Source organism: Fulmarus glacialis, unplaced genomic scaffold, assembly GCF_000690835.1.
Source record: "Fulmarus glacialis isolate BGI_N327 unplaced genomic scaffold, ASM69083v1 scaffold16178, whole genome shotgun sequence".
NCBI lineage: Eukaryota > Metazoa > Chordata > Aves > Procellariiformes > Procellariidae > Fulmarus > Fulmarus glacialis.
The window spans coordinates 17393-33678 of record NW_009229110.1 but is presented as its reverse complement, the minus strand read 5'-3'; the positions used below and the strand labels follow the sequence as shown (position 1 = coordinate 33678).

The window sequence follows — 16286 nt, the reverse complement described above, 5'->3', positions numbered from 1 at the left end:
AAAAATTTCTTCACCAAAAGGGTTGTCAAGCATTGGAAGAGGCTGCCCAGGGAAGGGGTTGAGTCACCATCCATGGAGGTATTTAAAAGATGTGTAGATGTGGCGCTTAGGGACATGGTTTAGTGGTGGACTTGGCAGTGCTAGGTTAACGTTTGGACTTGATGATCTTAAAGGTCCTTTCCAACCTAAACAATTCTATGATTCTATGGTTCATCCCCTGGAAGCCATAACGGGCCAGCAGGGCCCAGAGCCGTGAGGGAGGTCATCCGGGGTCGTCTCTTTGGACAGCGGCGGTTGAAAACAGCTGCGGGCTCCCCGTCCTCGCCGCCTTCAGAAATAAGAGGGTGCCCCATCGGTTTGTCAGTGCCCCTGGGCAGAGTCCCACTTGCTGTGGCTGGAGCGCTCCACAGCGCTCCTGTTGCTTTTTGAGGCTGTGCTCCAGAAGTGTGGCTGTAAGGATGGTGGAGCTGGGATCCGGATGGCATCGAATTGCCAGGCTGCTGCTGCTGTTGTACTGGAAACATCAGATATTGTGAGACTGAAGGTGAAGTCGTAGAGTTGAAAATGGAATTTCCTCCAGCAGTATGCCGTGGCTGTGTTTGAAGTGCAAATAACCAGTGCCAGGGCATCTGCTGAGCACCAAGGCCACGCATCCTCTGCTCGAGTTTCCCAAATCCTTGGAGACTGACCTTTATTTTAATTGGAAATTAGGTCTAGCAATACATATCCAGTTAAAACAGTTGGATTCTGATGTATCTGATCCAAATTAATGATGAGCTATTTATTCATGTTATGGCCACAACACTTTTATTTTTAATCATTAATTTACAACACTTTTATTTTTAATCATTAATTTCCTCAAAATACAGTGCTAGTAGCGATGTTTCTGCTTAGTGTGGAAGACATTCGTCAAAATATTTAATATTAGATGGCTAAAGTTTTTGGCATTGTTCTCCTCCAATTTAGGGCTAGTAGCAACTCTTCCAATTAATATTTTGGAAGACATTAGTCTGGGTGTTTAAACTTGGATGGTTAAAGCTAGGGCTTTAAGCAGACAGATTATTAAGTGCATAGTTTCCTTGTTGATCCAAGTGTTATAGAAGGTGAGCATAATATTATTGCTTTGTTTTTAACATACACAGTTAACCTAAAAAGATTATTTATATTGCATCTTTAACATATTTATTTTATTTTAACATAGCCAGCTTTGGAATATAAAAATCACCATTTCTTGTAACTGCATTTTGAACCTTAAGTTACTCTCTTTAGAAGGAGCCTTTGGAATCATTATGTTATTCTCCAGATAGCAGATTATAGTCTCCCTCAAACTGGAGGGAAAGTGAATGAAAGCCCTGAGTGTATTCCATAATAGGCCCATTGGTCTGCTAGCAGATAAAACTTGGCAACTTCTACCCATGAATATCACTTCCCCTCCCTCTCCTTTTTCTTAAAAACCGGTGCTTATTTTATGTCGTGCTTATCTGACAATGTTCACAGGCAAAAAAAGGGTAACAATGAGAACAAAGTAACAGGAGAGATTTGAAGAGGAGAATTGGGACAGAAAGAAACAAGCACTTCATTTAAATCAGTCTTCAAGAACAAATCATTCCAGGCAGGACTAAGCACTATTAATATCACCCTGGCTTCATGATAGAGTCATTGTTACAGCTTAAGATACATTTGCCTTTGTGATTGGTCTTTGTGTAAGCACACAAGTACTTTTCAGAGATACTCTCAGTGAGACACTGAGTGATGTGTAATTCATTATTTTTGCAGCATTTTTAGCCCAGAAGAGAATGGAGAAAAACATTTTAAAATCAGTAGTTGCATTAATCTATTTCAGACATCCTCCTTCATAGAACGGTGTAAGTAGTCCCTAGTATGTCAGTAAGTAATGATACATATATTACCAGTCAGTATTTTAACTGCTTCCTGATAAAGTTAGCAATTCTCTTCCTTTTTCTCTTCTGTTTTCTAAGTATTTCACACGTAGTCCTTGAGTTAAACTTCTCTATTCTGGGAGCACTGCACTGCACTACCCCACAGTTATTGTGACTAGCCAAGTGTTACCTCCCTGGTTAAACAATACTGGGCAGATATCAGTGCTGGTTTTTGGTTGACTAAAAGAGCAAAGCACAGATAGCCTGCAAGACATATCCAAAAATCTCCAGATGGCCAAGACTGACAAAACACTACTCATTAAGGGGAGGCAGTGAGTTCCAAGAGCAGCTCCCAGGCAGGAATAACCCATGAGTCCCATACCTAGTGACATAAATAGGCCATGCTGATCAGTTTCAGCATGATCCGACAGAGCCCTTACTTTGTCCTGCTGCCAAGAATTCATAATATCAAGCAGCCCTTGTGCCAGCACAGTCCTATTCAGTCCGAGGATGTAGCCACAACATGGAAGGCACCTTTTAAGTGCTTTTGAAGCTCACAAATCTAAATTGCTTTGTAGAATATTCATAATAACAAACAAAGCTGCACACAGACTGCTGGTAGTGCAGCAGGTAGCAAGGGAAGCAGATGATTCCCTACCACTTCCTGGCCCCAGGAAGAAAGCTTATCTATAAGGTGGGAAAACCGCTTTTTAAGAGACAGCAGCTGACAATGCAAGTTCCAATGCTGGCCTTCTATAGACTGTAAATATACATGCTCCAGTTCCTTGAATGTCCAAAGAACAGCTTTAGAATACATCCTTTCCGAGTTGCCTGCGTACCATACTTCCTACTCTTCAGGGGTGGTAGACTCGAAAACACCAGCCTCAGGGTGGGTTACCATCTTAAGTCATTACAGGTTTTGCACGAGTAGGTAGTTGGAAAATACAAAAACTACTAGGGAAATGAAATGCAAACCTCAATTTTAGCCCATGGTTAGTAGAAGATACATCCTTAGTTGTTTTAGAGCATCTCAACTAACATCCTTAGGGAAGGGAAACAGCCAGGGAAGTGTGGGCCCTGTTTTTATATGACAACCTTATTCTCTGATAACGAACATGCAGTTCTGGGTGGAAAAGTAAGCGAGAAGGCATGCAGGAAAAACATGGAGAGTCCTAAAGTTAGATACAAGAAATGAGATTTCTTCCTCTATTCCTGCAATTTAGGAGAATCTCGCTGGTCATTTGTCAGCAACATTCAGCACCACTCAGAACTGATAGCAACCCGTTTTTTTTGTTAGATATGACACACTCTCCCTGTCAAGTTTTAGAAAGAAAAAAGTGGGTGAAGAAACTCCCAAACTTAATAAAGGCAAAACATTTGGCTGATCTTTGCTTAGCTGTGGAGTAATATCCAGGCAGATCTTGCTTCAGCAAGAAAAGCAAAATGGGGAGATAAGTTCTACTTGTTTATGCTTTTGTTAATATCACTCCATTGACTTTGCTCTTGGTTCACTTAATCTTGAGAATTGTTGGCTCCAGGAGCACTAATGGCATTGTGCATTAACTGTGTTACATACAGAAAAAATTGGCATATACTGCCAAATTTGGTGCTTCTAAACATGTAGCAATGTCTCATGCTATAAAAAGTACCTTATGTATCTTTCATACTTTCTTTCTATGACGAAAATGCCCATGTCTGCATCAAGACAATGGTGCAATTTACTCTTTCAGGTGCAAGTCAAAAAGAATAGAAAGTGACGGTGCCTGTCATTTGTAGGTGGATGAGTTCTCACTGTAGGTTCAAGAGCAGGAATCCCCCCTTTTTTTTAACCCCCCCTTTTTTAAACTCCTCTCCTGTGTGTAGAGTGTGTAGTTGCCTATCATTCAGGCCAGTTTGGACAGATTACTCAGAATCCTTTTCCATCTGCTGGCAGCCAAGGAATGCAGCATATACAGGCCCCAATAAAACCTCCCTGAAACTAGTATTTGCATGCTGAATAATGTTGAGATACACTGTGCTAGCTCAGGGGAGCAGAATTAAGTATTTTAACTGGCTGGGTTTTTTTGTCCTGCAACTCAGCACACCCGAAGTTTACAAAGCAGATACAGAAAGCAGAAGGAAGAGGAGAGAAAATGACATGAAAACTGGCAATCAGTAGCAGGTTCTAGGAACAAATAAAAAAGTGCTTATGGTAGCCATAGAACAGAGAAACAGAGAACAGGCCAGGGAGCTATGATAGATAGGACAGAAAGAGGACATTTATTATCATCTCTGCTTCAAAGAGAGATCAGAGAACAGAGTCCTCTAGCCCTCCTTTATTATTTATTGGGAATACAGAAGAACAGAGGATCTTCTTTGTAATCTTCCTTTCAGTAGTGCTGTGTGCAGAAGTTAGAGTATGGATAGGTGCATAAAGAGATAAAATAGTAATCTCCTTGTGTGCAGGGAAGATGACAAGACACTTATGACTTGCTCAGAAGTGTAACATTTAAGCAAACAACCATATTACTATGATTTTATTATCCTGACAGTTTTTTTCCCTTTTAGCAGTTGATGACCATGCATCTAGAAAGGTGCAGCACCACGACCAGAAAGGGAGTACAAGTTTGTAAATGCATGTCTGGTGCAAGAGACTGTTGGAGATGACTCAATTAAACAGAACTCCTTCTTTTCAAAGCTACAATTAGGAGACTTCTAGACAATTATCAGTAGAAAGGTTAAGCAGATCCTCAACAATTGTTTTCATGTCATTTAATCCTAGAATAACCCAATTTCTATAAAGTTTGCAAGAAGTCTCTTCATAATTCATATGGGGTGGAATAAATAAAAATAAACTTGTGTTATCCCAACCTCTGGATCTCCTACTATGTCTCTTTACATGTGTCTTTTATTCTTGTTTCACTCTGGCTTAAAAAAAAACTGCTGAACTTATTGTTAGCATAATAAAAAAATGGGATTGAAACATATCTGGTGTCAAATGAGTGTGAGCACTAATAATGAAAATAGTAACAGCTAGATTCCAAGAAGCAGCATGATAGGCACAAAGAGTAAGAAGAACTTGAATAGCTGTACACAAATTAAACTCTTTAAAAAATCCTTTTTATTGATTCATTACCATACAAAATTTATTCAAATTACATCCATTTGAAGTGGTAAGATCACAGCTAGAGAACAGGTCATCCATTAATAAATCTATTTACAAAACTCACCATAAAAGCTTTTTTTGTTTTTGTTTGTGGGTTGGTTTTTTTTTTTTGTTCGGTTGTTTGGTGTGGTTTTTTTTTTTTTTTTTACAGTATTTTACAGAGGTTTTTTTTTTAAACTAGCATACAATGCAACGCTAAATTAGATTAGTATTTTGCCCACGCATATTGGGACAAGTGTTTAATTTGTACAAAAAAAGATGGTCTGCCTTAGTCTTCATTTTCTCTTCCCCCGCAAAAGTGCCCCTTTGTCTCGCAAATCTTCATGCTCACACAACTTTTACTTTCCTCTTCCACAAGACAAAAACTTTAAATACTACAATTTTATTTACAGATCCACATCTAAAAAAACTCTTAAAAAAATTACAAACCAGCTAGAAAATATTCTGGCAGTGTTTACAAATTAATTCTATTGTACAAAACTGCTAGATAACTAAAGTGTGAGTTGAGAACATATATCAACTTAAATACAACTGCTCAATGATCTATGCACACATTTGTACATATAAACACACACTTAACACTGTTTAACAGTTCTTTATGTGTTGCCCTTTATACATCTGTTATATTCCAAAACTCACACAGTCATACAGTTTTCTTATTAGTACTGTGACTTCTTGCCTTTTCATGTGTGAGCTTTCATAGCAGCAACTCAATGGTACCAGAAAACCTGCATACATAATATTCTACTACAGTACAAATAGTACTAATTTTCTGATTATGTCAGATAAGCACAACAGTAATGCAAACAAAAGGATTATATGGGCATCATCTAACCAACATTACATTAATTTAGCCCAGAACATGGCAACATATTTTACACTCAAAAAAAAAAAATTATTTAAGACTTCTTAGAATTCCTCTCACGTTCAAAAAATAAATATTGGTACTATACTATTCTACTAAAGATCTTCAAAAAATAAATGCGATTCAGTTGATGTGGTACTTACAGTTATGTACTTTGGAAAAAAATTAGTTCCATTTTGCTGGCGAAGAGAATTATAAAAAGCTGTAAGCAGAGGAAGCTAACCCACTGAGATAAATATGATATATTGAACAAAGCTTGGCATAAGTGTTTTCCATAGAGGGAAAAACCCACAGTGCATCTCTAGTAGGCACTTAACACAAAGCCCCACTTAGTACCACAAAAATTTATGTACCAGTTCTAATGCACACTGGGGGCAGTAAAGTTGAACTGTGCATCTTCGTTCTAGTTTAAAAAAAACAATCAACAAAAACTACTTTCACACACACACACACACACAAGCATTTTTAAAAATCTGGGATTACTACGAGAAGTGGCAGAACTTTATACTTTTCAATATTTGCAATATACACTACATTTACAGTGTATGTTTTTATTAAAAGCTTTTAAAGACATAAGTATTTGACCTCATAATGAGACATATACACAGCTCAAAATGAGCATTATGACAGCAATTTAAACATTCCCACAAGTAGCTGAAGATTCCCATTTCACGCTTTTGCATTACTTCATGTTTATGTTCACTGCAGGTACAATCCATGTTGTGACACTCGAAAGACATGCATTCTCTGCAGAAGGCACGACCTGAAATACTATTATAAAATTGTTATTTAGGACAAAACCAGTTCACTGAGCCCTTCTCCATAAGCCCACTTGTCACAGTAAGCAGAGACTGGGGGAGTGTGAAGACAAAACATTTATGGTCACCTGCTTGCACTTGCTGACTCACAAGGCGCTGGAGCTCAGGGTCAAGGAGAAGGCCTTGCTGTAAGCGCCTTCACTTCTTGTTTATAGTATTTTAGGGAGTATTTAATTAAAATATCAGCACTGTTCGAGAGCCTAGTTTATTTAATAATGCTATTTTATAGTAAGTAGGAGACAACTCTGAATGATGGCAGGTTTTTTGATTCCATTAAAAACATGATTTAGATATGGACAGCATTTAAGAGAATCAGCTGTATATAAATTCATCCACCAACGAAGGAAGCTTCTCTAAATCATAAGCATCAAAGAGGTCACTGATGCCTTCTTCATCCCCGAGGCTCAGCAAATAATCTTCCTGAAGCAGAGGAGGCAGCAAATTCACAAACGGTCCTTCAAAGTTTGAGGGAATTTGGTCCTCGGTCTGCTGGAGAAGGTTGGCTGGAGAAGCCAATGGAGAGATTGTTGCCATATTTACTGAGCAGTCACCTTGTCCTGAGTTAGCAGAAGCCACTTCTGTAAGAGGAGGGAGAGAAAAATTAAAGGTGACACGTTTAATCTCATTAGACGCATGAGACACATCAAACAAAGTAACCACTGCATGAAGGGCCTTTCATAAAGCATCAATTCAACAAAAAAGGGCCTCCATATAATTTCTAGCTTGTTTTTGATATGTTACAAAGGGCTGCTCAAAAATATGCATGTTGCCATCACCACTGACTTTTCTACTAAAAAATTATTTTACAAGGTTTAAACAACTACTGGGGGGGGAGGGGGGGGAAATCAAGTGTAGTGAGAGATGCCCATTTTTCAGTGGAATTCATCGTCAAAATGAAAACTGTCTAGGTAACAGATGTCATCAGTGACACTGCATAGCTGCATATACCCATATACAGATATTTCTGTCTCTTGTGTTGAGGTGAATCTTTGCTGCTACCGTCCTATCTGAAAATGCAAAACGAACAAAATTGTTTCTTTCTTCAATATTGCATAAACTTAGGTTACATAGTTTCGTACATATGATACGCAAATATGAAACTTATTTTAAACAACTGATGCAGAAGAAAACATATTTCCCCCCTATATAAACCAGAAAGGCATAGTGGAAAATGGATACCTTAGCTTTTCACTTCTTAGAAAAATAAAGCCAAAAAAAATAAGAGCTGGATATCTGAAGTTCAAAATGAAATCTTGAATGAGAGCATGAAGGAAGGCCATTAGTATTACAGAGAAATATTTTTACCTTTGGAAATGGTTTTGGAAATATTTCCATTGTGGTCCTGACTATAGGTTTTCATTGGACTGAGGGCATCGTTTTCCTCTGGGCACAGATAAACTTCAATAGGTCCTTGAGTACTAGATAAATGTATCAATGCACTCTGCTAACAAAACAAATGTCAGTAAGGTGTTATACCAATGAACACAAGAGAATATTGATGATACAGACTAAATTCTTACTGGGGTGTGAGTGTTTTAATACATTTTTTACTAATCAAGAAAACCTGAAATCCCCCATGCATTTTTTTTGAAGCTGTGAAAGGCTTGTCTGATATATCTTGTAGACTGGAAGAGAACATAAAAGCTTTTCTTGTACTGCAGAAATCTCAGAAGCCCACCATTTTATGTGTTGTATCATAACCAGAGAGGTATAAAGGATTGAACTAACATTTTCTTACAACCATAATAACCTGAAGCGTTCTGACGTAATGGAACTATGGGTTGCAAGTCACAGGTTTTGTTATTATTCATAACAGTATTATTGGATGTATTTGTGTAAATGTTTCTCCTTTAAAAGAATGCCAAAACATCCTTCTCACTCACCCAAAAACCGTCAGCACTAATTCACACTGAACTCAAATAGCTGTAAGTTCCCCTGCTTATCAGAGAAGTTTTTCCAAATAACAAAAAAAGAAAAAGATGCCATTTTCTTCACCCAAACTTGTTTATATAAGTCCTTCTGCCCCCTCAAGGCAGCAACTCTAATTTTGATGGTGTTTCTGAATAACAGGAAGTCCTAATTCATCTCAAGAAATTATATTTTCTTAACTTTCACACATTGATGTAATACAACAAGATGACATATATAGACAGACAGAAATCTGCAAAGTTGCTCTTAGTGTTATGATGGAAAACCATAAATGACTCCAGTTAAAAATAAACCTGCTCCAGCTGTATTGCATTAATAATTTTAAAAAGCATGAATACAGGCATTATATACCTCTTTGCAGACTCCTTTCAAATACATTTTATTGTGCCCTTTAACAAAAAGTTCCTCATTATTTGTGTTCTGACAGTTATGTAGCATAATAGACAGCATTTACAAATACAGAGAACAACAACTAAACAGGGATACCCCAGGGCACAGAAAACAGTTAAGAGTACTTAGGGCAATGCTATAGATAATTAGAAAAAAGGAGATGGGAAGAGCAGGAGTCGGGGAAGGTACTGTTGAATGACTGAGGTATGTAAAATGAGAGAAAGAAATGGAACTTCTACTGCCTGAAGCTGAAAATTAAATGAATAATTTGGGTTTAGGGGATAAGGGAGGTCTGGGCGCTAGTTTTAATGATTGTGTGCATCTCTCTCTACCCGCCTTATTTCACTGAATTAAAAATCAAAGCGCAATGCCTAGGGGAAAGAAACAGGAAAGCAAGCAACGATAACAGTATATATGTACTGATAAAAGACATCCCTTCCTCACTGCAGCAAAATGATTTATTCTTCCAAAACCTGCACCTAGGTTCAAAGGGGAAATTAAGGACAAAGGCAGGGAAAAAAAGGATGGAAACCATAACGGGCCTCAGCAAGCAGAGAATACTCTTAGGAAAAGAAGTGACAGGGAATCTGGAGCCTGTTCCTGCCCGCGCGGCAGCAGGTGGCCCTGGGCTCAGTGGAACCAGCCCAACAGTAGGGGTGAAGGAATAACGTAGAGGTATGAACACAGCACGGAGGTTTCTGGGCTTTAGCCCTATGTCTAATTGCTCCTTGAGAGAAGAAATTGGGTACATTTTTGAATCTCTAAAGCAGTGGCTCATGCAAATTATTTACATTTGCCCAACATACTTGGGTCTGTCATAATAATTGAGAACTGCCAAGCAGCTCACTCTTGCCACCAAGAGATAAAATCCCAGGAGCAGCTGAACCATGTGGTTCATAAACCACGAGTGGAATGAAGTAAAGCTACTCCCTAAGGATATCTTCAAAGAAAAGCCACCTGAAGCATTTTTCTCTGCAACTGTGACATCAGGTAAGGGAAGGGAGAAGCAGCCAAGTTACCCTAGACATCTACCTGAGATACGGAGAAGAAACAAAATGAGGACAAAAGAATGAGAGCCAGACATCTCATACACAAAAGCTGGCACTCAGAGATAGAGAGAGACTGTGGCTTGAGTAGCAAGGGGCAACAGAAGAGGGACACAGATGAACACAGACAACTTCAGAAACAGAAGTACTTCTAATAAAATAGGAAAGGAAATCCCCATCCCCTACAGACTTTACGATAGCAAACAAAAAGTGCACTAGCAGAATGTACGAAGTTTTACACAGGTGTGTAAAATCAGTGTCAATGAAGCAAAGATGATGACGGAAGAAGGAAGGGCAAGAATGGATTCTAGGAGTAAAACACAAATTTCTACAATAACTGTAATACTTCAGAAAAGAAAATCCTACGTGAAAACACACGTCTCAATAAATTAGGATATCAATAATATAAGGCATCAAGATGCTTAAGGCATTGAGTTATCCACGAACTTTATAACTAAAACTACATAAAGCTAAAAAAAAAAAAGAAAAAAAAAGCTGAATCTCTTAAGAGAAAGATTTTACACGGTTACAAACAGGAAATTTCAACTGTCAAGGAAGAGCTCTTCTTTACATAAAGTATGGCAAAAGAGAATAATCTGTAAATAGTGTGGATTACTCTGCAGGAAAACTGGAATTGAGAGAAAAGGAACAAACAGTGATTGCTTTGTGCGAAAGGATTTTTAAAAATTCCCCTTCCTTTTTTAAAAAAAACACCTTCGAAGTTTGTAAGACAGATGAATATAGGACTGTATGCCAATATAATCCAACTTGGGCATCAGTTACCACAGTAACTGCTCCCAACACATTTGCTCCATCTATAGAAAAATGATACATAACCTGGCAAGAAAAGCCAAGTTGTCCTTACCTCCACTGGGTCAGGCACTTCAAGTCTTGTTTCTGGAGGAGCTTTCACAACTATAACAGTTTGGTCTTTAAGGCCACTAATTTTTCGAATATCTTGATACGTGACATAAGCTAATGTAATCACTGTTAAGGAATTTTCCAGCGCAGGTTATAATATATTCAGACTATGAGAAGAGGCAGAATTCTTTCAATTATTTTTCTATTTTCTCATGGCTACGCTGCTTTTGGCCCAAAGTTTTCTATTCTCCACACTGGTTGTGATTGCAGTGGAACTGTGTGAGAATTTCCCTTTCATCTAACAGCTGGGGCCACTACTGACCGACAAAAGGGATTCTCCATGCTGAGTCCTTCTCTCTCTTCTCCTTCACACGCGCAAAGCTACATAAGCTAAAGCTCAACAACCTGCAATTACTCGCAGACTGCACGACGCAAAATTTTTTACACGCTTGCTATGAAAATGCAGAGAACTGGAAATCACAGAAAAAATGTAAAGGAATTTACAGATGCATCTTATAGATGCGCATACACAATATATTTTTGAAATCATCAATAAAATAATAATTTCAATTTTCATTTGAGGGTTTTTTGGTAAACATTTATATATTCATATATTTATTTATTCATTTGTATTATATGAAATTATTTCCAAAAACTGCTTAAACAACTACTTTAAACGACTTGACAGTGCAGAAAGTTGATTTCTGCATAAGCACGGAATGAACATGAAGAATTTGCTGTTCAACACGAATTTGTCCAAATCAAAGCAAGCATTTTGGTGGGTTACTGCACAGTGGTGCCTCACTTACTGACCTGTGTAACCGAGGTGTCACAGAGCTTTTGGTCGCCAACTGTGAAACGACCGCGATCACATGCAAGCGCTTCCAGCTCTTTCGTTTTGTCATCTGTGAGGTATCTAGCATAATATTTATGCCATAGAAATAAAGAGCCTAATTTATTATTATACTTTTGGGGGGTGTAAATGTGAACAATTTTGGTAAATGTCTGCTGTTACCGTACAGTAACACAAACTGCCCAAGCTCAAAATGCCAATACATTTCACTTCTGACTTGGACCAAATGCAAAGTAACAGGTTAGGGGGCAAAACGGCAGGTCAGCTTTCAGGCAAATGGCTTTTATCAAGGCTTCTACCACTCTTCTAGTAAGCTTTAGTAAGATTTGCAAAGGCAGAGTACAAATTACAGCAACAGTGGCTGTCACGATATGAACTAAGGAAAGCATTGCATGGCTTTCAAATACAACAACAATCTTCATTGCTGTAGCTAAAAGCTTCTCACGCTAATGCTGGGCATATCCCAAAACATTCAAGGTAGCGATCAGTTACTGCCTGATTCTATTTGTAAGGTAGAGGAGGAAGCACACAGCCAGGGCACAAACAATGTTTTGGCACTACCTAAACATGAGGGAAAAGAAACACATTTTCAAAAGCAGAAACTTCACCTTCGGAGACTGAGCAAAGGAAGAGGCTTCTCAGCTCCATGAGTGTTCAGTAGGTCACCTCATGTCAGGCTTCAGTGAGGTGAGCGAAAGACCATACTGGGATGCACTCAGATTCGTCCCCAGGTTTCATGCTTCCACGTTCCTTCCTCAATAATCACTAGGATTATCAGTAAACTTAGTCACAGAAGGATTTAGGGAATACACTCTCCTAAATCCAAAAGCATGAGGCCAAGACGCAGCTAATGCCGATGCCTCCTCGCCCATCCCCAAGGGAGCCAGCAGCCGCAGGGCAGGGACCTCTACCACAGCAACAGCACTAGAAAAATAAAGAATCGTAATGCTCAGTTTTGCTTTGCTTAAATCTCTTCGTGGATCACAGCAGTGCTGACCCTACTCCCTATGCCACTCAGTGGTCTTGCTTTCATATGCATTTTGAGATGCGAGCACAATCAAAAGACAATATTTATACAGTTCACATTACTTTTTACTGACACTCCCATAGTTATGTCCTGTCCTTCAAAACAGAGAATAAGTCCACCTTACCAGATGCTCGTTAAAAACTACTGACTATTTAAAGTAATAAAAGTTTTCACATCAGCATTTAATAAAATGCGCTCTTCTGTTGCTCACAGGTGGGAAATCTAGTGGAAGTGAGAATTGGTTACTTACAAGGGGTATTAGCAGCCAAAATATCAGAAGTCATATGAACCTTATGCAACTGAGCATCGCTATTACATTAAATAAGTCTAAAATAGACATTTTGAGAGCTCATAGAAACTTTATCTATCATATTCTATTATAGATCCTCTAACCAGAGGAATCTAAAAATTTGTTGCAAGTTTCAGACTAAACTGACTCCCAACTTCATTTTCCTCTCTGTGTCTGTAATTTATATAGGTGTCAGTTAAACGTAAAAAAAAAGAAAAAATTAAGTGATGAGTACACACACAAGTCTTTGTTACCTTAGCAAAGACTTCATCTGCGTGCCTTTATAATTTCTGCACACATAAAAATGGGGTTTGCTCTGGGCTCAAAAGAGTCGAAAAAGCACAGGGGTTTGGATGTTGTCACTCGTTAATCAGCCAAATTCTTGGTTCTACTCTATGTGAACATGGATGTTAATGGGCTCCTTCATACACCACCTTTTTCTCTCCCTCTCTCTTTTTTTTTTTTTTTTTTTTCCTTCTTTGACATTCCAGAAGCATTACAGGTGCAAGTGGCTTAAGTAACTTTTATGTAGAACTACATTAAAACCCATTACCCAACCTCTGGAAGTATCTGATGCTTCGTATCACATTACTTAGAGGAATTGTCTTAGTATTACAGAGCACAGCAAGGAGACTGACCACCTTTGAGGTTTTGAGAAAAAGGATATCTCTGATTTTCTGAGTCCTCTGTTAGCAGCTTGAGGTCCAGGGTGCAACTTTGGATTAGCTCATCCAGTTTCTTCTCTTCCTGAGTCAGTTCGGTCACCTCCTTCGTGAGGCCTTGACGCTGTGCCAGCATGCCACCGTCCTCTGACAGACTGCAGCCCCTACGGGTAGAGAGAAGGAAGACGACCTTTCAGCATTTGTAAAACCTGACCCTGTGCTATGAGGAAGGGAAGAGGCAGGCTTTTACAGTGCAGATCAAGCCCTTAGCTCCTTCTCCCTAAACCTGCCCATAGCAGGTCAACATAAACTACACTTCCCAGAAAAAGCATCCTTTTATCATTCTGGGACTACCACCAAGATAGAAAAGTCGAATATTTCTAAGCTCTTCCAAAATCTTGTTTCTAACTCCCCTCTCCTCTAACCACACCCTGAAAAAGGCTGAGGAAGGCACTAGGTAGAGATGTGTACCTAAAAACTTACTCCGCTTGCATAAGCAAATGAGTTAATCCAGTATTCAGACAAAATGCTGGTTTCTAATTTCCCTGACAAATGCTATTTATACACTGAAAACCTGTCTTAACAGAAAAAGAAAGCTTTATCCTGATAGAAGGCATTTTGGATGATTGCTTGGAGCAAAGTGTTAGAATGGAAGGTGGGAGAAGAAAAACACTGCTGCTCTGTGACAGTGAAATCAGCCAGCCGGAATGGAAAAGGATAATGAATACTCACATCCACTGAATGTTGTTTTTGGATTTTTTCTTAATGAGATGGATGCCTTCCAGTACATTGGTGATATCGTAAATCCTCCTTTTTTGCACCTTGAGGACCTCTGCCGCTCTGTTCAAATCTAAGACCCCATCAGGAGATTGGCTCAGCAACTGAATGAACTTCTTTGTAAGAAGGCCAAGTGATGTATCATACCGAGTCTTTTCTGAAGGAGATTTTGGAGCTTGGAAAGAAAAGAGGAAAGAAAACCCCAGATAAATCAGTTTTCTCATTTTTGTTCTAAAAGCAGCATCCAGAAATGAAAGGATACATATTACAGATATTCCTTTCATTTTTACTAAAGAAATCTCTCAAACCTCTGCATTAAGACACAACTTACCACTGGGTATTTATTTGTATTTCAAGATGTACTTTTCCAGAAGTCACAGGTACATGAGCAAATACATACATTTTTTTAAATGCAAATATTTCCATTAGTCTGACGGATACATATAGCAATATTCTACTTAGGCTTTCACTATGTGAATTCTTAATAGTATTTTTAGTATCTATTTATCCTGGCAGCAATACCAAAAATTCCCCTATGACTCTCCTTCATCAGGCTGATAGCCAGCTTTCATCAGGGTTTGATTTTCCCCTCTTGTAAGATAAGTGTTTCACATGCAATTAAGCAGGACTTAGGTGTACTTCAGTGGGTGAACACAATGACAGATTCCATCAGCGCCAGACTCCACAGCTTACAGAAACTCAAGTGAATTAGGGGAGATTGACGCAAAATACAATTTAAATCATCATTTCTCCATAACCAAACAATGCTCAAATTGGGGAAGAGTATCCACTTCCTTTAAATTATAAGTGAGCAAATGGCTTGGATCTTACTAGACAACTCACTGTTTTCACACACAAATGTAGCATCTATATACTTAATAGATGAGCTTTTAAGAGTTTAAATGCATAGATCAGAATAATTTCTAATTCTAAATGTTCAAGGCCTTTGTGTCAAGGGAAATGAGCCAGCCATGATTAGAAGTCTGCTGGGCTGGTACATTTCAAACCATTCACTTGCTTCAAGTATTATACAGGACAGATCTTAGGCTGATCTGGTGGTCATTTTCATGTTTTCAAGGTTCAGGTCCCACACTTAATTGCAGAAGTCAGTCAAAACTGAAATCCTGAAAGTGAACCTTTAGACTACCCTGAAATATTTTGAAGGATATGATGACTTTTCAACGAAAACCAATTCATTGCCTGTCTGCAAAGAGAACCTGTTGTATCTCATTCTTTGGTAAATTCAGGGCTTGTCTGCACTGGGAAATGGAGGAAAAGTCGTATCAATTAGGTGACCTTGTGAATTTAGAGCAGGTTGGGTTTTGTTTGTTTCTTTTAATCTGGGTTTGGAAAAGAATAGGAGGATCAGAGTGAGAAGGGCAAGAGGCTGCTTGACCCCCACCTAAAATGGCATGTGCTTCTGGTCATGCAGCAAGGAAGTTCTCCATACAGCCTTACCAACACTGCAGCAGCATGCTATGCTCTGAATAGTACTGGACTTCTGTGAGAACGCACTTCAATTTAAAATGGTCTTCATTTAGCTTAATGAAGTTTAGTTTAATTAAAACAACTGTGGTTGTTTAACTTGTCCACTTTAAGTTCATGTTTTCAGCTAATTTTGCTGTTCCCATCTGCCTCAATAGAAACAAGACTTAGACTGGTGAGGAAGGACAAGTACCCCTTTACATCTCTTGCTCTCCCATCACTACCACTGCTGCCCCAGTCCTCCTTTTTCCCCATTCCC

The 16286-nt window shown here is 38.7% G+C and overlaps 1 protein-coding gene across 1 annotated transcript in view; it reads right to left on the bottom strand.

Annotated features, from left to right (window-relative positions):
• Window positions 1–6743: 6743 nt before the first annotated feature.
• E2F3 (E2F transcription factor 3) overlaps window positions 6744–16286 on the bottom strand; it is a gene marked incomplete at its 5' end in the record, with an annotated part of 10373 nt that continues 830 nt past the window's right edge. Inside the window, 5 exons of the mRNA XM_009583746.1 lie at window positions 6744–7286; window positions 8014–8152; window positions 10939–11053; window positions 13771–13929; window positions 14498–14717. Of these exons, the coding sequence (XP_009582041.1) occupies window positions 7021–7286; window positions 8014–8152; window positions 10939–11053; window positions 13771–13929; window positions 14498–14717 (899 nt within the window). The remainder of the gene's footprint in view (window positions 7287–8013; window positions 8153–10938; window positions 11054–13770; window positions 13930–14497; window positions 14718–16286) is intronic.